At 40.9% G+C, this 25,054-nt stretch overlaps 1 protein-coding gene across 1 annotated transcript in view; it reads right to left on the reverse strand.

The window, feature by feature from the left end:
- Positions 1-861: 861 nt before the first annotated feature.
- Positions 862-25,054, reverse strand: part of PTH2R (parathyroid hormone 2 receptor) — an 83,884-nt gene continuing 59,691 nt past the window's right edge. The window contains exons 9-13 of the mRNA XM_047084592.1: positions 21,161-21,227; positions 12,226-12,320; positions 4,610-4,748; positions 3,105-3,146; positions 862-2,054 (exon numbers count right to left, since the gene is read on the reverse strand). Coding sequence (XP_046940548.1) covers positions 1,659-2,054; positions 3,105-3,146; positions 4,610-4,748; positions 12,226-12,320; positions 21,161-21,227 — 739 coding nt within the window. The 3' untranslated portion in view covers positions 862-1,658. The remainder of the gene's footprint in view (positions 2,055-3,104; positions 3,147-4,609; positions 4,749-12,225; positions 12,321-21,160; positions 21,228-25,054) is intronic.

A 25,054-nucleotide genomic window follows, 5' to 3' on the forward strand; every position in this document is an offset into this window, starting at 1 on the left:
TGGCGTGTGACATTAAAGCATAGACTCAAATAAATTAAATCTGCAAATGGCACCTCCATAAACAGGATGAGAAGGAAATTACCTCTGTGTGGCACAGAAGAGGAAGGCAAGAATGAACATAGCAGGAAAGTATATTTTTGAAAAAAGTGTGTGGACCTCAGCGTACCTTATTCATCATGACACTAGTGGCATGTTGGGTAAATCATTCAGCAAAATGAGATAGATCAGCTTGACCTGTGTTGTTTCACTTAGAAACACATTGCTCTGTAATATTTTCATGTCCTACATACCTTTGTCTCCCCCACTAGAGTGGAAACTTCATGAAGTTCAGAGGCTAAGACATAATAAGGGTTCTTAAGCATGCTCTACCCAGAAGAAATTAATCGAATGTTTTGATTGGTTAATGGGCAACATATATATTGGTTACAGTGGAGCATAATGGTCATGAACAGGGGTTCAAGTCCGTAGTTCTGTATCTGAAGCCACGTTCTGTCATGACTAGCTGTGCCACTTGTGGGCAAGTTACTCCACCTCGGTGAGTCACGTTGCCATCTGTAATAAGGGTGACAGTGATACAACTTAACCGTAAGTTTGTAGTGAGGATTAAATTAAGTTAATGCTTGTAAATGAAAACCAGTGGGATGCTGGGTACCTAACATACACTCAATCAATGTTTCACTGCTGCAATATACTGAGGTTTCAAGTTCAGGGACGTGCTGGAGGTACATGCCAGTCTCCACCGATTTGAAGAAAGAACGTTGGGTTGGTTCTCAAAAACAAAGTTAGATGCCGAGGGAAAATTTTTACAATTCACCCAAAATGTATTTTTAAAACAAACTTTTAATTTATCCCACATGCCATTTGGAATGTAGCAACAGAACAAAGAACAAAAGGCGCGGATGCTGTGTGCCTCACCAGCGATACAAACGATTACAAACACAATCAGCCTGCAGACACAAGCTAACGGGGAAAACCGTGTGACATGTCAAGCTTTACAGAGGAGTGAAGAAGACCTGAGATTTGGCTGGTCACAAAGGAGACATTCAAAAGAAGGAATATGTGCAATACTTTTTTGAGTAATTCTCCTTGTTCCTAGAAAGAAACAAGTATGTCACAAATGTATTATCTTATCAAAGCCCAGCCCCTTATTTTCCAGTGTGTGTGTGTTCTTAGCTCACGTTTCAACGTACATCTTTAGACCCTAATTGCTCCCCTGCATCCCCCAAAGAAATGCAACGGTAGAAGTACCTTAAAATGAGAAAGAGAAAAACAGAATGCTCATATCTGAAAAGGGAAACGACACATACTGAATGATCTCTATCATACTTAGGGTGATATTTATGAGAGAAAACCAGAGCCAAGGGAGTGAAACGTTTTCTACCCAAGAGCAGCAGAAAAATGAACAATCACAGAGCAATTTGTCGCACAACAATTTGGAAGAGAACTTGATGCCAACATAAGAGAATAAACTACTCCACTGACACTTCTTCTTTTGTGTCTTTAGGATTTATAGGATCAAATTCATGCAACCTGAAAATTTTTGTGAAATAACACTTTGAACCCTGAATTTTCAGTTCTGGGGCGCAAGCAGAGGAATGCCAGCCAAGCTTCTCTCACACAACCTGAGGGACCAGCTCTTTAAAGTCACAGATGTTGACTCAGAGAACATCCTCCGTTTCTCCTCTGCTTCCTTCAGGGTCTGGGTTGAATTCCAACGGCCTGGGAGACTCCGCCATTGGAATCTCATCTCCTCGCCTGGCGTTACCTTCCTTGGTCTCCTCGTGGATCAAGTGTGGCAGGCAGTCCTGCTCCGAGTTACTCCAGACATAGCCGGGTAACGTCACGTGGCTGTCGGGCTGGTGGCCGGCTGTCTTGGTGGCTTTGCCAGAGATGAGCACCATGCGAGCGCTGGCAGCCACCTGCGACTGGCTGCTGGTGCTGTGGGTCAAGGTGGTGAGCACGGAGCCGTATCGGTGACCGCCGCATGGGGGCGTCCTTTTCCAGTCGATGGAGAGATTCCACCGGCCCCACAACTTCTTCACCTCGGACTGAACCTGTCACCGGAAATATTGTGCGTCAGAAACCATCAGGGAGCCTGAAGCCTTGTTAGACGGATATTTGCCCTTCAGTGATAGTAATCGCCGAGTTTCCACTGTGTGCCAGGGAATGATGTACATATTCTCCCTCAACCTCAGAAAACCTCTACATGTTATTACTGGCTCCGAGAGAGGTAAAGGGTCTTGTCCAAGATCAGTATTTTAATATAAACTGAAATGCAGCCCATAGAAACATCTGAGTTGTGGGAGAGGGAACAGAGGATTCTGGGTGGAAGAGGAGGGGGGTGGTAAATAGTGCCTGCTGTGCCCGAGGAATGGCATGGAAGGTACTCAACTTGAAATGTAATACTGTGACTTTGCACAGGCATACTGAGGGAGGAAAAAATGGGAAAGAAGCCTGTACCACGAAAAACAGGCACTGCAAATGACTTCTTAATAGGGTGGGGCTCTTGCTCCCAATCTTGTGGTTGAGGTTTCAGTTCTCCTGCTATTACCATTTACCAGAAGAGAGCTTAGTTGGAATTTCCATGGAAAGCAGTGGAAACCTGGTAAGCTGATAACAGCATGGCTAATGCTCTCCAGCCAACCCCTCAATGAACTAAAAGTGTCCCGTCACCATCGTGTGGTTTTTAAAATACCAAATATTCTCATGGACTTGTCCCAAGAAAACTTATTTTTTAGCTTCTTATAGGACTCGAAATTGAATGTAAGTTTATGTATTAACTGGAATATGAAATTCACTGTCCTTCCAAGTATCAATTTACATTCCAACGAGTTGCATGGTGTTTGGGTTTTTGTTTTTGTTTCTGATATCAGGGTTTGCAACTGAATTAACGTTGAAAAGTGCTAGAAGAGGAAGACTTTAGCTTATTTCCATTCATTCTTGCTTTCTCAAAATAGTTTATGATCGAAATATCCCCTTTCTCCCTGCTCATTTTTTCCTGTCACTCCTGGGGATCCTGAAGAGATTCAGGCCACACTGTGATGGCCATTTACAAGCTGACTCAGACCTACACCTGTGGGGTGTCCGGGGCTCTTCAAACCTACCTCCCCGTTGCAGTAGCAGTAGATGATAGACACAAAGAAACCCTGGGGAACAAAACAGAATGTTAGCATGCTGACAATTCATGAAGATCACAGCACTGACGTGTCTTGTGTCAAAATATATAAATTGAAAAACTGGGTGGTGGTATGATTCCTTCAGAATATTATATGAGCTACTCTCTCCTGATGTTTCCAAATCTTTAAGTTTATGTTATATTTGTCTGAGATCCTTCCTTGGTGTCAGCTGAACCAAACAAGTAACTGAATAAAACACTGTAAGATCCATAAAGAATTGATTCCCATTTTATTAGCTTCATGTATGTTGTCACTCAAGGATCACAGAATAGCACCTGGTGAGTACGAGGTATTTATACATTGTGAATGCTGGAAACTACAGACATAGGCTATCATATGGCAAAAAGACAAAGAAACTTCTGTGTCACTCATTCAAAAGTATTTATGGAGCCTCTACAGTGCAAACTGCTCAGCATGCCAGGGGTGAACAATTTAATCAAGACAGCCGGGGTCCCTCTTCCCTTAGAGCTTACATTCTAGAAGGAAATACAGATGGATAAAACATAAACACCTAGCCACGCTGGAAAATTGTAAGATAATAAGGGCTATGCAGACAAAATGTGAAAGAGAGGAATGGAGAAGGTATATTGAATGGGTAACTCAATGAAGAGCGCTTTGAAGAGATAGCATTTAAGCTGGTTTGAGCGACAAGAAGAAGCCAGGCCTTGTGAGTACTGGAGATGCTGTGGGGAGAGCCCTCCAGACAAAGGCAACGGCAAGTATGAGCCCCTGAGATAGGAATGAGTTTGAGGAACAGAGAGTGTGGGAGCAGGAGCGTGACTCAAACTCAGTGGGTGACAGGGAGCACAGTGTGACGCGAGGTCACAGTCGGGCAGGATCCCTGCCGCATAGGGCTGTGCACACCAGCAAATGGCATGTGGATGCTATTCTGAGTGCAATGGGAAAACTCTGGGTACTTCGGGTAGATGAGTGACACGATCAAATTTATTTTTAAGATCCTCCAGACTGTATACGGAGACTAGATTTAAGGCGACCGGACGTGGCAGCGAGCGAGTGCCCCGGAGGAGGGAGGTGTCCGCAGTAAGCCATGTAAGCGATGACAGTAATCGTATTTTCAAATGAGATAAAACGGGTAGCAGCTACTTCTCCTTTTTTGTCTCCCTTTCCCTTTTTTGCCTCCTCCCTGCCTTCTTTTTCTTTGACTTTCGTTTATTTTCTATACACACACGCAGAAGCCCCTGCTCTGTACGTGTTCCATATTTTACAGCAATATGCTTTCTTGTCTCACTGCCCAGACTTGGTGAGAAGCAGCTCCTGCTGTGGGCAGAGGTTAAAAGCATAGGCTCCAGAGAATAACGCCCTTCCGTGGCCCCCTGGGAGACAGGTGCATGAAAGTCGGAGAGAGGAGCAGAGAAAAAAGTTGCGGGGGGGGGGGGAGTGGGTACCACAATGCAAGAGCCGGAGCTGTCTACCTGAAAGGAATTGAAGAAGAGCTCACAGTGCATCCGGACCTCCCAGCCCAGCCCGGCGAAGGAGTGGGGCAGGCACAGGAACACGATGTAGTGCACTCCAAAGACCAGCACCAGGACCAGGGTCGATTTGGCGAGTTTCCTGAAAGAAGCCTTTTTATTAACCAACTTAGAGTGCCGGTCCGTGGAGATGGCTTGCAAAAGAAACCAAGCTTAGGAGAGGCTGACTTTTTCCCCGTCTCTTTAGATCCCGTGGCTTCTGCTAGATATTTTTCCCCCCTCCCTCCTCTTCCTGTCACATTTATACTAAATAGAAAAAACGGAACGATTAATTCAAGCTCGAGAGGGACTGAGAAAGGCATAAGGGAAATAGTACTTTTTTTAAAAGCTAAATTTTTTATACTAAATCAAATTGTTTATTCTCACTTCCCATGATTATTATCCCTTAATTCTCTCTAATCTCATTTCCACTCTCCTGGATTAACAGATATTGTTTTCATAAAGCTATGAAATGCCCTTTGTTGCTGCCCTAAATTTACTTTAACTTCTATGTTTGAGACTTAAACAAGTATTACTTCCATTCATGTTAATTATCTTTACTTTCCACAGACCACATTTTGATTTGTTTTGTTAATTTTAAAATTAACTACTCCCAGGGCATGTGGGTAGCTCAATCACTTAAGTGTCCAACTCTTAATTTCCGTTTAGGTCATGACCTCACAGCTCAGCTCAAGAGCTCACTCCCTGCCTCAGATTCTATCTCCCTCTCCACCCCTCTCCTGCTTGTGCTCAGTCTCTCTCTCTCTTAAATATAAATAAACACTAAAATTTTTTTAATTAAAATAAAATTAACTACTCCCTAGTTTCTTCATCAGTTGGATCTCCATTAATCATTTCATATTTTCTTATAAGCTGCATATGGCCAATGTTTTTTGCTGTCTGTAAATATTCTACAAATTATCTACAGTTCTAGGTTTTGTGCCTTTATTTTGCAAGCTAAGCAATTTGACTTTATTTCCCTTAACTACTTTTTTCATATATATTTTCTTGTGTATCTGGAGGAACCCCAGGTTTCCAGTATGTTGGTTGACTCTAAAATGGCCCCCAGTGATTCCCCACCTAATAATTACATTCTTGTTAATCCCCTTCCTTTGAGTATAGACAGAAACCTAGGACTTGTTTCTAATTGACAGACTACAGGCAAAATGATGGGATGTCACTTCTGTGATTACATTTCATAAGATTGTAACTTTCATCTTAATAGCAAAGCCTCTCCCTTGTTTGGTCCAATGAAGCAAGCAACCATGTTGTGAGCTAGTCTACTGAGTGGCCCATGTGGCAAGGTGGGGTGGCATCAGCCAACAGCCAAGAAAAAACTGAATTCTGTCAATAATCTCATAAACTTGGAAGTGGATTCTTCCCCAGTCCAACCTTAAGATAAGCCTGTAGCCCTGATTGACATCTCAGTTGACCCTTATAAGAGATCCTGAGGGAGGAGGTCCATGTAAACCATGCTCAGATTTCTGACCTACAGAAACGTTAAAATAGCAAGTTTTTTTTTGTTTTAAGCCACTTATGTTTGTGGTAATTCATTTGCACAGTAGATAACTAGTACACCCCAGCACATCATTTTCTGGTGTTTGGCTTTGGGGTTTTGGGGGGGAGGGGGTTCTTTTGTACTTTTTATCCAAGAATCTGCCAAATCTGGCTTCTTCTTTCTTTTTTTTTAATTTTTTTTTAACGTTTATTTATTTTTGAGACAGGGAGAGACAGCATGAACGGGGGAGGGTCGGAGAGAGAGGGAGACACAGAATCTGAAACAGGCTCCAGGCTCTGAGCTGTCAGCACAGAGCCTGACGCGGGGCTCGAACTCACGGACTGCGAGATCATGACCTGAGCCAAAGTCAGATGCTTAACTGACTGAGCTACCCAGGCGTCCCTGGCTTCTTTCTTATTCCTCAAATATTCCCTTATTTGGAAATCATTTATGCCCCAGTAATCTCAAACAATTGTAACCTTCTCCCTTTCTTACTGGTCTTTCCTCCAGCTATTTTTCTTTCTCCCTCCCTCCCTTCCTTCTTTCTTTCCTTCCTTCATTCCTTCCTTCCTTCTTTATTTGTTTACTTATGTATATACTTACCTAGTTTCCTTCTTAGAAATAAACAGTGTGGATAAGCAGAGATCACAATGGACTAAAACTAAACAGAACTGGATTCAGATTCCAGATTTGCCATTAACTTCCTAAGTGACTGGGATTCGGTTTTCTTTCCTCTAAAATGAGTTACAGAGCCCAGAAGTTTATAAGAGCTATAACAGTCTAAGGCTTTCATAGGGATCATCTTCCAGACACATCCACTTTCCTATCATAACCATCTTATCAGTTCCCGCAGGACCTGGGTGTCCCACAAAATCATATTCAAAAGCCTAACTTAGACATTTAGAGTTGCATATGTGTCCCATCTCATTCTCCTCTGCCTCTTGTATTTCTCAGTAGTGCCTAGACCATCTGCTCCTCTTGTCTCAGAGCCGTCTGCTCTGCCTCAGGCTCACAGTTTCCCCAGTGGCCTATGGGCTTTCCCCTGTGCTGTTCTAGCCCCACACTTCATACTTTGACTCATCTACAGTCTACTTAGTTTGAAAATTCTACCTTAAGTCTGTTTCATTCAAGGCAGCATCCATGGTAAGACCATGGATTTCTCTGACCTAACTAAACCTTTCAACTTTCAGAGGCTCCTTGGGATATGCCTGTCCTCCTGAACCCTGACAAGTGACTATCCTTTTCCATCACTGCATAAATGAGCAAGACACTGTGAGTAACTTCATGACATCGGAATTCAGTCTAATCAGATAAAGGGGGACAGCACTAACTACATTTGCAGAACTTTACAAGTCTTGTTTAACATGACCCTGAAAAGGAAATTGCATTTCCTCTTTTAAGATGATTGAATAGGGGCACCTGGGTGGCTGAATCCATTGAGTGTCCAACTTCGGCTCAGGTCATGATCTCACAGCTCGTGAGTTTGAGCCCTGTGTGGGGCTCTGTGCTGACAGCTCAAAGCCTGGAGCCTGCTTCAGATTCTATGTCTCTCTCTCCCTCTGCCCCTCTCCTGCTCACTCTCTCTCTCTCTCAAAATAAATAAACATTAAGTTAAAAAAATATTTTTAAGATGAATGGATAAATCCCCCTGGAGATATTCTCAAACTCAAGCTAACTTTGATTGTTCCTATTGTGTGTGACTAGGAGCCATAAACTAGGTTAAAACAGGAAAGAAAAAGAAGAAAGAAAGAAAGAAAGAAAGAAAGAAAGGAGAGGAGAGAGGAAAGAAAGGAGAGGAGAGGAGAAGGGAGGCGAAGGGAGGGGAAGGGAAGGGGGAAGAAAGAAGTGCAACACATTGTGAAATGAGCACAAATATAAAATTTTAGGGACAGTTTGGTTCAAAGCAGAGCAAGAAACAGTTGTCAAAGACTGCAATTTAGTGGGAATCCTGCTAGCTCAGCCATCTGTTTTTTCTCTTTTTCTATGACTAGGCTCTTTTACAACTCTGTAGAGGTAAAAGTTAATTTGTAGCAAACATGATAATTGAATTTATTTTCTATTGCTATGTAACATATTATCACAAGTTTAGTGACATAAACAATATCCATTTATTCACTCTCAGTTTCTATATGCCTCACGTCCAGGCATGATGTACATAGATCTTCTGCTCAGGGTGTCACAAGGCCAAAATCAAGGTGTCAGCCACCAGGATTGTGTTTTCATCTGGACCTCAGGGCTCTTCTCCAAGTTCATGCATACTGCTAGCAGATCTCAGCTCCTTGAAGTTGTAGGACTGGGAGCTGGCTATTGGCCAGGGATCATTCAGTTCCTACAGGCTGCCCTCAGACTGTCCTCAGGTCCTAGCCATATGCCTTCACAACATGTGGGATTACTTCTTCAAAGCCAGCAGGAGGATCTCTCTCCAGGCTGTCACTCACAGGAGTCACTACCCCATCACTTTTGCCTTGTAATGTAACCTAAGCAAGGGAGAAACTGTCCTATCACAGGTCTTGCTCAAGAAGGGGTATGGAGGATGATTATAGAGGCATGTACACCAGGGGGAAGGTAATCTTGGTGGAGCAGGGGAGGGGGTGGGGAAGGTGAAGTATGTATCTTAGAAATTGGCCTACCGTAGTAGTGCAAATAATTCCTGTCCACAGAAATGTAAATTGTGCCCAGTGGAACGTCACTAATTTTAGCCCTGTGGATATTAACAACTTTTACTAATTTGCATCCATTTGTAAATTCATTTCAGCCTTCATGATTCCCTTTTAAGCATGTGTAATGTCTTACCAGTTCCTTCATTAATGACTTCAATAAAATCTTTGAAGTGTGTTCATTTATATTTGTATAAAAGTTATGATTACATCCTCTTTGAAAATTTATCCTCCAGTGCCAGGGGTAAGTTGAAGCAGGGGCATGTACCAGGCCGTTGGATACATGGGTCATCTGTTCGCTTATAAAGATGGATTTTTGCACTCGCATCAAATCATTCAGCAATCCTGGGCACTGATTTGTTCGGCGTCCATCTGGTCACTCACGCACACTGTACATCTTCGCAGCCCGGCTCTCTGAAAAGGCACAGCTGCCTAGCGAGATGATCAGGGACGCACCAACTGAACGTGGCCTTCTGGCTTGCTGGAAACACGGTGGCGGCTCTGCCTCCAAGGGCAAAGCCATGAGAGGAATGTAAAGGAATCGAAGGGTCCATGGGACTCAGTGTCCTATTTAGAAAATAGATACTCAATTCTTGCAACAGCTCTCTCCCCAGGTGAAAAGTGTTGGAAGATCTCTACTTTCCTTGTCAGAGTCAACTTAGCTTTTTGAAAAAAACTACTATTTCCCTTAAGCCTTTTTCGATCCCTCTTGAGCTTGAATTAATCTCCTTTTACCTATACACCTAACACTTTGTAAGTGCATCTCTACTGGTACTGTCCTCACTTTGTTTAATTAAATTAATCTCTCTCTCTCTCTCTCTCTCTCTCACCACTCACTCGAATTTTTTTGCACACAGAAACCATGTCTTCTTATACTTTGAATTCTTGTGTGGCACAAAAAGGGCACTCAGTCAATGAAGCTGTTGCCTATGACGCCCCTGTTACATACTATACTGGCTGCCTCCTTTTATTCTGCCAACCATGTAAGAGCCGTTATCATCCCATAGCCTGATGAGGACAGAGGCTCGGAAAAGCAAAGTATTCGCCTAAAGTCAGACAATGAGTACAGGATTCAGCCTTAAAATCTGCCCTCTTTACTATCATACTGCATAATAGACATTGGTTGAATTTATTCCAAAAATAATAAACAATAAATACGATTTTTGTCTAACATTGAATGGAAAGTCAAATTAGCCAAAACATTCCAATGTTCTTGTCCATTCAGTCTTGCATTTCTCATAGCTCATGTTCTTCCACTTCTGGCAATCTTTTCTTACTTTGCAAGGGGATTGAGTTGTAATTTAAAACAAAAAATGCAGGGGTGCCTGGGTTGCTCAGTCAGTTAAGCATCTGACTTCAACTCAGGTCGTGATCTCACAGTTTGTGAGTTTGAGCCCTGCTTCAGGCTCTGCGCTGACAGCTCAGAGCCTGGAGCCCACTTCAGATTCTGTGTCTCCCTCTCTCTCTGCCCCTCCCCTGCTCATCCTCTCTCTCTCTCTCTCTCTCTCTCTCTCCCTCCCTCCCTCCCTACCTCCCTCCCTCTCTCAAAATTAAATAAACATTTAAAATTTTTTTTAAAAAGCAAAAAATGCATCAGCCTTGCTGTTAAATCTGATATATTATTTAATTTTCTACACACCAGTCTTGTTTTAAAATAACTGATGTGGTAAATAAAAAGAAAGACAGAGCCTTTCCTCACCACATTTTGAACTTTGGACACTAGTAAGAATACGAAGGGTGTTTCAGTTATTAAAAAAAAAAAATGTATGTGGCTGGAAAATACTTTCCCTGACTACCTGACATTAGTCTAGACTCTGTTCAAATTAATCACTTCAAACTTAAAACACTTCTGGGCCCCAGATTATTTAAAAATTTGTTCTGAATTCTGAATAGATTATTTTAATCCTTGATGAATTTCTCTCTTCCATTGTTTTGAGAACTACTCCCCCATGAATGAACTCAAAATATTGTCTATTCAAACTATGTTTTAAGATAATTCACCCTTTGTTCTCTCCAGAATTTTTTCTCAAGTCTCTTTGGTAACTTTTAACTGAGAGTTCAAGTTCACATCATTTAGAACTATAAAAATAAGGAGCTTTTATTCAGAACTAGAGAAATAAGCAGCTTTCAAAAACCTTTGTACTTTTCCACTTTATGGAGAAAATTGAAGAGCTATTTACATTTTCCACTGTTCTGTCATCCCCTGGCCTTTGTCTTCATCAGTGGGATGTGACAGGAGACAGGCTATATTAGTATGGCAAAGGTCCTTCACTGTAAACTCTTAGGCACAATTTATATTATAATAATACCGCTTGCAGCACATTAAAAATAATTGGAGCCTGCAGCTACTGGTTTGTTCAGTGTGTGTCTTATCCCAGACTCCAGTCTATACCCGTCATCTTTTCTGCCTGACAGTGAAAGTTGCCTACACAGTAGAGGGAAATAATTCAACAAAGGGCTTCGAGAACAGTTGTGACACTGAACCAAAATACTGACTATGGTTTCTTCCTTTCTGTGTCTCAGACAGCATTTCCTAACAATCCAAGACAGAAAGAAGTGGTTATTACTTTGGGATTATAAAGATCAATCCACATCCACCTGACCACTGGATGTGTGCACAATTGGATAGAGGCTGTTATTATTCGGGACTCCCAAAATTGTCATTGGGAAAAGTGGGAATACCCTTAAGATAGCTTGATAATGATCATAAACATTCAATTTGCCCTTTTCTTCATGAAAGACTGAATAATGTGTCTTGCTCAGTGTATTTGAACGTTCTTAAAAATTTATATTTGGTAGGAGTCAGTTTGATGGACAGATTGGAAACAATACAGCAAACCCACCTTCTTGATATTTTCAGTTATGACATATTATTTTAAGAACACAGAGGGGCCCCTGGGTGGCTCAGCCGGTTAGGTATCTGACTTCAGCTCAGGTCATGATCTCACGGCTGGTGGGTTCGAGCCCTGTGTTGGGCTTTGTGCTGACAGCTCAGAGCCTGGAGCCTGCTTCAGATTCTGTCTCCTTCTCTCTCTGCCCTTCCCCCACTTGCTCTCTCTCTCTGTCTCTCAAAAATAAATGAACATTGAAAAAAAAAGAACACAGATAAAATTGTCTGCTAAGATCATCAACAAGAGATTTTCTGGGTAGTCACATTGTTTATGGGAAAATCCCAATCTGCTAAGAACAGATAAAAAAAAATTATACTTAATACTTAAAATGTAAGCACATTAGGAAGGTTCTGGATTACTTAGATTTTCCTAAAATATATCTATGCATTTCTGATAAATGGCATAACTGAACCAAATGAAAATTCATATTCACAAATTTATCTCTCAGAGACATTTCAGATCAATCAATACCTGTTCTTTACTCTAAATAGTAACCAAAATATTTCCTCTGGTAGATGCCTGTCCTGGAATTACCTGTATTGCTTTTTTGTGTCATGCCCAACTGCATTGGTCTCCCAGATTTTGGTAGCCAGAACTCTAACCGTATTCAGAAACAGAATAAAATTGAGCTGAAAGAGAAGGTAATATTATAAAGAATTATTAACTTAACCATCAAGATGTTTATAAAAAGTTATACAAATTGAACTTCTTTGTATTCAAAAACCATAAATTACCCATTCCATATATGTGAAAGAGGGACTCTGAGATAAGATACTGGACAGCTAGTGATTCTTGAGTTGCCCTCATGAAAACACAGAGATAAAAAGTTGCAACAGCACTGGAAACTAAAAATGCCAGAGGATTATCTGCCAGAATCCATAGGGAATTTCCAAACCCAAGTTCAGATGAAGTCCTGTGGCAGACTGGCAGAATAAAGGATAATAGTTATACAAATGTAACTACCTGCCCTTTTTGAAATGAGTTCCCAGCTTCTGTATATATCTTAGGGAGAGGAATAACAGAGTTGTTTGGGGGATGCTGTCCTTCTTATGACATATGAAAAGTATTGAGTGAAGTATATAGGTTTAAAAAAAAAAGCAAATGATGTGGGGCATGGATGAAATAGATAAAAGGGATTAAGAGCACACTTATCTTGATGAGCACTGAGTAATATACATAATTGTTAAACTATTAAGTTGTACGCCTAAAACTAACACTGTATGTTATGTACACTTCAATTAAAACAATATTTTAAAAACACTTCTCAGGCACACACAAAACAAGATGCTGTCTAAGAATAGGCCCCCACTGGAGGCAGTTAGATTGAATTTGAAATATTACAGGTGTGAGAACCCCAGAGACAATCAAGTTCTGGTTTTAAAAATGTTGGGGAGGTGTTGGTAGGATAAGCCCTTTTATGTCCGAGGGCCACAAGAGTCAGAGAAGAGATCCAAAATGAAGAAAAAGAAAAGATCTCCAGGTCTAGGGTCATAGGGAAGTAGAAGCCTGAGGCCCTGGAGATGCCTGCAGTCCAGAAAGTGTCACTACTTAGGAATAACGGTAATGTGGGTTGCCAAGAGTGGGCTTGTGTTAGCGGCAGATGAACAGCAGGAAGAGAGGACCGATCAAGTTCTGGATCTTGGAAAATAAAACTTGTCTTGCCGAGTTTTCAACCATTTCTGGAATTTGAAGAATTTGGGTTGTGGGGTGATTCATGTGCCCCTCTCCTGGGTCCAGCTGATCCTCTCCATCAGCCCTCAGCCCCCTGCCACCTTCTTTGCCATCCTACCTACTGACTATGCTCTCACCTCTCACTGATTTCACACTTCTTATAAGAACTAGGGGCTGGGACTTGAGCCCCACACCCTGGAGGAAGGACACAGGTGCACTGTGAGCTGGTGGAAGAATAAGGATTTTTCAGGCCAGTAAGAGCTGCCATTTATTGAACACCTGAGTTTAAATGCTCACAGGAATATGGGACAAGCATAGGTCCCTTTATTACGGATGAAGAAACTCCAGCCCAAAGAGATCAATTGATTTGACCTAAGCTACCCAGCTATCAGGGGAATCTGACCCAGGTCTGTGTGGGTCTGTACTGTGAATTCTTAACCACTATCTTATACCTTCTCTTCAGGAGGATAAAAAAAAATGCAAAACATGAGAGCTGAGGACCTCCATTCATCCTCACCCACCGCAACACCTGGCTCCAGACGTAAAATCATTTTCTTTTCTTTTTTTTAATGTTTGTTTATTTTTGAGACAGAGAGAGAGAGAGAGAGAGAGCATGCATGAGCAGGGGAGGGGTAGAGAGAGGGGGACAGAGACTCCCAAGCAGGCTCTGTGCTGACAGCAGCAAGCCTGATGAAGGGCTCCAACTCCAAAACAGTGAGATCATGACCTGGGCCAAAGTCAGATGCTCAACCGACTGAGCCACGCCAGTGCCTAAGACACAAAATCTTTTTCAATAAGAGGGTGAGAGCTGCTCACCGATGTCACATGAGTGCTACTTTGTGAACAGCCACTCATGTCAGGCCCCATTAATTCTACTCTCCCTATGACTACAGCCCCGGGCGATACAGTGCAGCTGGGAGTCAAACTGGTGAGAAGCGATGATGTGTAATTACCCTTAAAGGACGAAGTGGTAGGAACTAAAGCTGGCATAGCTATGGAACCAATGCCAACTGGGGACTATCACTTGTCATTTCCCGTTCCTGGAAAAGAAAAAATTGTAGATGGCTTCAGGCAGGCCAACCTTAAACTCCATCCATATTAAAAAGCTCATGACCAGGAATTGGCCAGCGGACCACACTAAATAAATACTGAAAACTCCGAAGAATTTGACTACAGAAAATACACACTTCCTATACATCACTTTAATAACTAAGATGATGCATTTAAGGACAAGGAAGTGGATTATGGAAAGAATTAAGAAAAACTAAGATTGAGTGAAACGTGCTGCCTTAAAAGATCAGCTAACGAAATATACCGATACCTGCGACAATAGTTGGGTGAAATTCCAAATAATTACTCTGAATAATTTAGGGAAGTATAGAATAAAGGGTAATTAGAAACTAAGTTATTGACCACTTAAGTGTATTACACGAAGTGACTCAGTCTTCACAGGAGATAGGCATATTATTGCCCCATTTTACAGATGAGGAATCTGAGTAACAGTTTACACAAATTATTCCCAGTCACACAGCCAGCACGTGGCAGAGGCCTCCTGAGGCCCTTGCCGCCTGGACGCAATAGCATGCACTCAACCACTGCACCGTACTGTCCATAAAATAGAGTTGAGTTACCATGGAGACAGAAACTTAAAGAGCAGGATGGATTAAGAAAAGATTGTAAAGAATCTAAACTATAATCAAGTTTGGGGAGCCTGGATGGCTCCGTCGGTTAAGCATCTGACTTCTGCTCAGGTCATGATCTTACAGTTCATGAGCTCGAGCCCCACGTGGGGGTCTGTGCTGACGGCTCAGAGCCTGGAGCCTGTTTCAGATTCTGTGTGTGCGTTCTCTCTCTCTCTCTCTCTCTCTCTCTCTCAGCCCCTCCCCCACTCATCCCTGACTCTGTGTGTGTGTGTGTGTGTGTGTGTGTGTCTCAAAAACTAAATAAACATTTAAAAAATTTTTAAATTAATTAATTAATTATATAAAATAAGATATAATCAAGTCTTAAAATCAGTATTCGAAACAGCAAACAGCAGATCTAACAAAGCAGGAGAACACATCCAGCAATGTGGAAGACCACTGAAGACGCTTCCCACACGGGAGGTAAAGAACAGAGAGAACCACCCACACGATGAGGGGAGAGGTGCCTGTGTGGACGACAGGGAATTGCAAGTTATCGTGTAGGTTTATTTCTCCTTCTGCAGAAAAGATAATGATAAATTGAACAAACCAATAAAAATATGAGGGAGAAGTCCCTGCGCCAAAGGAAGATCTGAGCCTGTAGACGGAAAAATGACGTTATACGCGGGGCAAATTGAATGATAAAAGAACGAGACCAAGAAGATGCGTCCGGGTGAGATTCTTCAATTTGATTTTAGAAGATGAAGACACGATTCTAAGAGAAAATTAGAGAGTCCTCGCATCTCTCATGTGAACCTCTTGTAAAATTTTGCTTAAAGGTCTACTTCAGGCAAAGCACAGATAAAACAAAGAAAAAACCAAAACCGAGAAGGTGAATAAAATGACCCCCTCGTCAGCATTAAAACCAGTCACATATAGAATCAATTTTATGCAAATGTGGTTTTTAAATAATGCAAATGTAAACATTAGATTCTCTCTCAATTAAAAATTTAAAGATGGATTCAAAGTGAAGCACAGATGAATTGAAACAAAGAACTCAAAACTTCAGCCTGGAAACCTCTGGCCCCGAAGGCTATCTCTGAGACTTTGTTCCCAGAGCCCTCTTGGCAGGGATCCTTCTCTCACTCCCTCTGCTCCCCCTCCCTCACGAGGGTAGCTCATTTTCCTAGGCTTCAGGCTGAATGTCAGCTTTCCTCTGAAGCTGTTCCAACCTCACCCCAGCACTTGTCACGTTTAAATGTTTGCCCCACCCACTCTGCTTAAGCTTCAGGAGGAACTGGTGTCTGTCGCCCCACCGTATCACGGCCATTGCCTCACCCAGCACCCGCAATGTTCTCGGTGTTTAATCGGGACTTGTTAAATGAGTGAATGAATAATTGCGTGAGATATGCCCTCTCCAAGCCCTAGTTATATTCTGGGAAATCAGCATATCCCCCTTTCATGTAGAGTGTTCACTTCTATGTGTCTATCATAAAAGACATGCTCAGAGAAAGAAGTCAGAATTTATGTATAGGAAAGCCCACTGTTGTAAAACCTCTATAAACCCATCTCTGGGCCCCTGCAATTTTCATCTCTGCCTTTGGACACATGCGGGGGAGGGGTGCTTTCTCCTGGTCCCGATTGTCCCTGCCAGGGGGCGCTGCTCAACTGACGTGCACTTCCGTTCTCCCCTTCACTCTCTCCGGCCCTGAAGGAGACAAGCCGAAGTATTTAATGAGCAAATGTGGGAAGAATATGGACTTTGTTTGACCTGGCCCATCCTTCTTTGCCTTGGGAGCTTGCCACGAGCACACTTGCCCTGCAGCATCTCCAGGGTTAGGAGTCTGCCCCTTAGCCTCCTGTGTGAATGTAGGTCCTCCTGTCTCCGGGGGCGGTGGCCCCCTTGGTCAGGATGGATTACATCCGCCAACTAAACCTTTACCACTTCTTCCAGGCCATGCTGCCCTGCGTGCCCTCTTCTTCCTTCCATCGATGTTCTGGAAGGCCCAGCACCAAAACAACGCTCCGTCTCTGCTGTCGACCAGGAAGTATTCCTCTCAGAGTTTGATGTTATACAGAAGAATTTTTTCTTAATCATCCTCAAATCAACAGCGTGTTGCAGGTGAATAACAAATTGTTATATTGGCAGATGTTTATTTTCAGAACAAAAAAAATGAATGTTTTCTAATGTTTTCTGATGTTCTCTTAAACATGGTTTTAACACTTGTGAATAAGACAAAACCAACAACAGTGCTATAATTTTAGATTGTGTGATTCGAAAATACAGTGGTTCATCCTAAATTTATACTAAAGTCTGATGATCTCTAAAATTCGATTCTCTCGATATGACTTCTTCAAGTTAGAACCTATAAATGCTTATTCTCTATAAACTCCTATGTTCTCTTAAATTCAGTTTGCTTTATATATAGCTTAGAACTTCTGATCACATTTACTCCCAGATTTTACTCCCAGATACACAAAATTCCAATTAATAGAATCTCTGCTATTCCAGTATCCAAAGCCAGAATTAAGTGAGGGATCCAACCTATATTTAAAATTCTTGGCAAATAATTTCTGATAGCGTATATGGAGCATATCTAATTACATAAAACCCTGCCACATGCAATGCAAGTTTGAAAAACAAATATTTTATCCAAAGTTAATATATAAAAACTATAAATATTGCCTTAAAAATTGAAAGACCTTTTTCCCATAAATTCAAGAAACAATCTTGACACGTTTTGGAGTGCAAGTGACAAGAACATGGTCAAAACCGTGCTTAGTCTCATTTTGTCACACTATCTGTGACCTTTATCTGTGTGGACTCTAGTTACCTTCTCTGGAAATGAAAAGGTTACAGGAAATGCAGAGGTTCTGTAATTACACAGCACTTTGCTTGGTGCTCTCATTTCACTTCTTGCCTCTTACCAGTTCCCCAGGGCATCTACTTCGCACACAGTTTTATTTTTTCAACAAATATTTATTGAGTGGCCACTCTGCACCAGGAAACCTGCTAGGCGCTAGAAATATAGAAGTTGAGGGAAAATATGGTTCTTGATCACATAATCCTTGTAGCTTAGAGGGCAAGATGGACGCTCAACAATTAGGAGCTTCATACATTGTGATGATCTTGAGAAGGAAAAAAACCTCACCTTGCTCTGTGGGTTATGACAGGTGTGACCTAATTTAGACTGGAGGCATCAAGGAGGCCACAATGAAGAAGTGGCATTTAAAGTGAAGAATGGAAGAAAGCACATCCCCACCTTCCAGGGGTACAGAGCAGAATGTGGGAAAGCCCTGAGGAGGCAGAGGTGGACAAGTTCAAGGATCTGAAAGGAAAACAATGTGGCTGAGGTACTGCATGTAAATGGTGCAGGCACGAGTGACCGGGGGCTTCTCTAGACTATCAGGAACGTTAGATTTTATTATACGTGCAAGGAGTTCATTGGGTAGAGACAGTGGGCCTGAAGTTAGAATCCCCACTTACTAGCCACTTACTCCATCACTTACTAGCTGTGTGACCTAGGGCAGTTTCCTCTTCTAGAAGATTAGATAAACCTATGTAAATAAAGCACTTAAAACAGTGCCCACTGCAAGGTAAGCACTGTGCAGTGTTTGCTGTTATTTGTCATGCTTCCCAGCTTCAGGACACTGAGGAGCTGAGAGGAGGGAGCCTTGTCACTCAGAACACGAGGACGAGGTTCAGGCACACCTCTTTCCTTACAGACTGGTTCTACAGTGAAATGAGAGGATCTTAAAGGGAACTGTGATAACTGAATTGTAATACTAAAACAAAATGGTCGCTCAAAGAACACAAAGCTTCTCTTGAATCTTCTCTGATTCATGAGAATAAATGGGTGTTGTGATATTGGAAAAACATTTAAGAATTCTTGCTTTGGAGCTGTCATAATTTTAGTTCGAGAATATGAAAGTGGCTTCCCCCTAAGTTTTCTTCAAAATGCATTGAGTGTACCATCATTTCTAGCTCTCTTTCCCCAATGGGGAATCTTCTAAGAACCTCCATAATCACCTAACTTTACTGTTTTACTTTTCAGTTTAGAAACCTCAGCAAATAAACTTCTCATCCATGTTGACAATGTAACTAAGATCTGCAAACAAACAAACACAAAAACACAAAGCTTTGGCTAAAAAATCAATGGTTTTGGGGGTGCCTGGGTGGCTCAGTTGGTTAAGCATCCCACTTTGTCCCAGTCAGTTAAGCGTTCCCAGATCAGGTCATGATCTCACAGTTTGTGAGTTGGAGCCCCTGGTCAGGCTCTGTGCTGACAGCCTGGAGCCTGCTTTGGATTCTGCATCTCCCTCTGTCTCTGCCCCTCCCCTGCTTGTGCGCTCTCTCTTTCTCTCTCTAAAATATAAATAAACATTAAAAAAATCTTAAATCAACGGTTTCAATGGAAGACGTCCTATGATTTACTTTTCTCCACTGTCCTCTGCTTCAGTTATTAATTTTGCGAGGATCTCTTAGACTTTTCACAGGTCTTTTCTTTCCAGCAAATGAAAACTCACACTTGATGTTCTTAAACTCACCTACATTTTCATATAATGTTTAATTATCTCTTATTTCACAATTCTAGTACAAAGCACTGAAGACACTAAAAGTAAGAAGACCCCTTAAAAAGAGGATGGTAAGTGATGGATGAGCGAACCCAGTAGAGGAGGAACTAGGAGGAAAGAAAATGAAAGGTGGGGAAGCACAGATGAGGATAGAGTATTAGCGGATAAAAGGGAAATCAGAGTGGTAAACACCAGACCCTACTTCATAAAGTTAATTTGTATCTTTAACTTCATTCATGTTCCCCCAGGGATATAGTTTATCACCAAATGGTTTGATGGGGTGGTTTATCCCCAGACTAAGAAAGCAGCCCTTCATTAGAATTAAAATTAAATGATAAGAGTTTATAAATGTAAGTTGTTCATTCATTTACCCACAGTCCGTTTATAGCTTCTCCTATGACATAGAATCTGTTCTACTTTGCTAATATGCTGTTTTCTCAAGGATACAAACCGGCTTCTCTAAAAGTGTTCTACATTTTATATCCCCCATAAGCACTTACACCAATGGGCTTTTGAAATGAAGAGTCCTTTTCAATCTTTTCTATTTTTCTTTCTGCATTTTTCCTATGAGATAAACAAGCTTTTCTCTGAGTCTGGATAAATACTACAAAACCTCAGTCCCATTAATAGCTGTCCCTCTGTATCCAGTGTGGCAACATAATGACAAACTGGGTGATGCATTGTGCTACAGAAAACAAAATGAGAAAAGTAAGAAACTGGAGAACGAAGAAAGACAAAAAAAAGAAAATCATTAAGAATTAGACCTCCTACATTACTTTCAAATGATTTAACAGTTAATATGGGAACATAAGTCGTTGTATTAAGATGTTTATAATCTTGAATTAACACAAGAAACATGAGATGGTATAATTTCTTCATCAAACCACAGAGAAGCGATAAAGCCTTCAAGGGAAGTCAAGAGTAAACATTTTGGTGAGTTTTGTCAGACACAAAGAAGTGTAACTTTGTTTTCTTTCACAACACAGATATAATACACCCGTGAAATATTATAGGCAGATAAGGTCCATGCAATACACATTGCCTACTCCAGTCTTTTTCTATTACATATCAGACAGGATTCTGTGGAATATGTCTCCACATAGCATCCTCTTAACTACTGGAAGACATTATGCCAAGGAAGAGGTTTAGTCAATGCTTTATAATGAAGCGTCCTATCATTTTTCTTTCTCCCAGTAATTCCTCTGTTCTCCCACTATTTGTCCTCTCCTCCTGACCTACTTACTACCAAGTGATCAGAACAGTAAAGTGGAGCTATAATATAACAGATGTAAAGAAAGAAGAGTTTTAGGACCTTCCAACTCCTTGAACATGTAAATGGTCACAGATATCTTGAAGCCCTGGAATTTAACCATGTGCTAGCTGATTAAAGCAAGGTCTGTGCTTTCTGCATAGATCTCAGCATCAGCCACAAGTACTGGTATGATCCTAGCCCAGACTCTCCTAACAGCTAATGCTGTAATGTGCGAGTCTCCTAAACCTTTGTAGAAGAAAGAGACAGACACACTCTCTCTCAGTTTTAGCAGCAACTTAATTATGCATCCTATTCCTTTCTTTCTACTACACAGGCTTTTTACACTCACCCCGATAGCTGCTAAGATTGGAGCTTGATAAATCCACTTGATGTTTCCAGCACTAAGTTCCCAGCATCTGAGATATGAAAAGAATTTTCATGAATAAATTGACAAGCAAATAGGCAGTGAGAACCAAGTAGCATTTTAAGTTTTACTGAACATTCCTGTCCCAAGCTTTTTTTTTTAATGTTTATTTATTTTTGAGAGGGAGAGACAGAATGCAAGCAGGGGAGGGGCAGAGAGAGAGGGAGACACAAATCTGAAGCAGGCTCCAGGCTCTGAGCTATCAGCATAGAGCCTGATGTGGGGCTTGAACTCACCAACTGTGAGATCATGACCTGAGCCAAAGTTGGATGTTTAACCAACTGAGCCACCCAGGCGCACCACCCCGCCACCCCGTCCCAAGCTTTTGATTGAAAGATAAGTAGACACACACACACACACACACACACACACACACACACATCTCATTAAATACCCAAACTAGTGAAAAAATGTGTAATGGGTCTTGGTTTCCATACGATGAACTGTGGAGCATTATAAATATTGTTTAATTTTATATCAACAAGAGTCAAAACCACAGTTCCAGAGCCACAAAAAATTATTGTCTTCTAAATGTGGTACACCTGATACTTCATTTTCTTATCACTGGAATGAGAAAGTCTTCTCACTTCCAAAAGTTCCAGCAATTCTGTAACTCCACATGCTGTAGAATACTGACAATAATGTGAATCATTCTTATCCATCGAAATGCAATAAAAAGCTGACAGTGGGTGGCTCAATCAGTTAAGCATCCAACTTTGGCTCACGTTACTGGCTCTCGCAGTTCGTGAGTCCGAGTCCCAAGTTGGGCTCTGTGCTGACAGCTCAGAGCCTTGAGCCTGCTTTGAATTCTGTGTCTCCCTCTCTCTCTGTCTCTCCCCTGCTCATGCTCTTTCTCTCTCAAAAATAAACATTAAAAAAAAAACTGACAGTAATGCAAATGATCCTTGTTGACAGATATGCATTAGAAAACTAGAAGCAAGTGGTTTTTATACATAGAAATGAAAACTAGTTGTGTTTGGTGGAATATGATTGATTATTGCCTTATGAAGACTGAATTTTTGCATGTATTTATAAATTTATTTCAGTGTTCATTTTGCTAAATATAAGCGTGTGATTCCTATATTTCTTCTTTGAACCAGTTATAACATCTTACTGGTTCCCTCATTAATTAGTGAGTTAAAAGATCTTTGACAATGCTCATTTTACATTAGCATAAAATCCATGATTTTATCTTTGACTGTAAAAAGCTTGTTTTTAGCAGTACTTAATAAAAACACTATATGATACTTGATATGTTTATCTTCTGCTCAACTGCCATCCCAACTAGAATTTAGTTTCTACATGAACAGGGAACGTTTTTCTTATTTTCTGATGTAGTATAAGTGCCTATAATAATATGGAGCATGTAGGTAGCTGACAAATATTTTTTGGATTGAATTGAATTGAAAGTAAGTTCACTCAGTCTCACCCAGGCTGGTTTGGGATTGGGTGAAATTGGAATAAATGGAACAGTGTTGAGAAAAACTAATTCTGCTTGAAACTTTAATGTAGCACTTTAAACAGTTTTTATACATTAAAGATATATGACTCAAAGCTCCTCTCTTGGGTTCTTTCTCCTTAGGCAACACCTAGCATCAATTGTAGGGACAATAAATGAAATTATACAAAAAATATTAGGGATATAAGGATAATTTTTTAATTCTAGATGATAAACTTATCAAAAAGTTACTTTTAAATTAATGAATAAGTTATGGATAATACAAAGCAATTTCAACTACCCCTTGAAGGTAAAACATTTTCAGTATATATGTAATGACCATATAGTTTTAAATTTTAACATTTTCATACAGGTGATACATTCCCATTTGAAAAATCAAACTATATGAAAAGACAGCCATTGAGACATCTCAGTTCTTCCCATCTTCCTATTTTCCTCTGCCCATCTCTCTCCGTATACATCACATCTTTTATTACTTTATTGTATATGTTTCTAGTGTTTTCTTATGCATATTCAAATCCAAATATTATATCTTATTTTCCCCTACCCTATGAAAAGTGCAACGTATACTCTGTTCTGCAACTGGCTCTTTCCTTTTAACAGTACATTTTTTATTTCTTTTCCTATCGGTACCAAGACAGCTCAGTAGCACAGCATTCCATTAGAAAGATGTACCACAGTAGAATCAACTAGACCCCAAGACCAAAGTATAATCCTGACCCTGATACACTGCAATCTGCAGAATCAATGGATTTGAAGTTTGAATAACATGGAAATCAAAGACAGGGAGATTTTGCACTCGCACATTATTAAACCTTTCCTAGCATTATTTGCATGCATGTATTTTTCACGTTATTCAACCATACAGGAAAGATAAGTGTGACTGAGTTGTGCAGAATGTCTATCATGCTACCCGAAAAACGCTTCCTACTAAATGGGAAGTGGCATATATTGTATGAATATAAATTGAACACTGATTCACTAGCTGCAAGGCTCTTGAATTCTGTAAATTTTCTTTTTGCTTTGACTTTTGGTAATATCTCCACAATCTTCTTTCTTTGCCTCAATGACATTTCATCACGGTGTCTCCTAACACACTTCAGTTCAGTTGTACAATTGCAGCTCTATAAAATACTTCTATTTGGAACTAGGTCAAAACCAGCTACTTCTAGAAACAGGAAAAACTTGACTTTGATAATTTTCAATGTCAAAGTTTCAAATTCACCCTTTGATATGAAAGGCAACTGAGATGTCACATTTTTTTAAGAAAACACTATTAATCCTTGCTTTTCATTCATTCATTCCTCAATGTCCCAGCTCATGCTGTGTTTGTTAACATAGCTCAGAAACTACCCTCTGTTCAGACTTCACAAATTAAATTTTAACACTCTCAAAAATGCGGAAATGAATGTAACTAAAAATGCAGTTCTGAGTAGTGAGCATGAGGCACAAGGGTCTGACTAGAAACTAGGAACTAGGACTTCCTGGAGCCAGAACCGGGAATAGGAGAGGCACTGTTCTGCCAGAACAGATCCAGGGAGTTGTGCTGACCGAACACCACATTGTACCCACAACTCACAATGTGACAAGAGCAGGGGAAGTGCAGAAGCCCTGGGAACCATGCAGATTTCCTCGAAATGGTAGAAGCTATCTTTCTTGGTCCTTTGCACCACTGGGTCCCACCGTGCCTGTTGGCATCTCATCTCCTTTGAATGAGCAGGGAGAAGGTAATAAGGTAGCTAATGGGGGGGGGGGGGTTGCTTTCATTAAGTAAAAAGAAAGAGAAACAAATATACTCACTTTTTAAGCTCATTTGTCCAATCAAAACTACTCAATTTTCTTACCCTAGCTTAGCCAAATAACTTTTGATAGAATTTTAGAACTGTAAGACTTCCTTTGTGTATTCAGTAGCATTTAGAGGATCTTCCAAAACTGAGTCTGGTCGGCTCACCTCTAATAGGCAAGGCTACAGAGAAAATCAGAGTTCTAGCTTTGGAAGGCCAGATTAGAAAAAAGAAGAATCTCAAATATTAGAGACAGGAGCAGAGATCCCATTCATCCTTTGAGGATGCCCCAAGCAGGCTCCAAAGCTGAACTTTGTGGCAGAGCACTCTCTGTAGGTCAGATTACCCTCAAGAAAACCCACAAAAACTTTCTATCCAGAGACAAGCTGAATTTCATGAAAAATCAAGTTAGGCAACTTTGAAATCATGCTATGTATGTGATAATACAGTTTTATTTTATATGCAAAATAAATATAAAATGACCCTTTAACCCAATTATCACGTTCAGATCAGGACACTATAAAATTCAAAATTTTATTCTGAGTAAGGCAGGAATAAATGTTTTGCACAGAGGAG

This window comes from Lynx rufus, unplaced genomic scaffold (assembly GCF_022079265.1).
Source record: "Lynx rufus isolate CCGP_SWC_20201006 ecotype Redwood Valley unplaced genomic scaffold, mLynRuf1.p SCAF_2, whole genome shotgun sequence".
Classification (NCBI taxonomy): domain Eukaryota; kingdom Metazoa; phylum Chordata; class Mammalia; order Carnivora; family Felidae; genus Lynx; species Lynx rufus.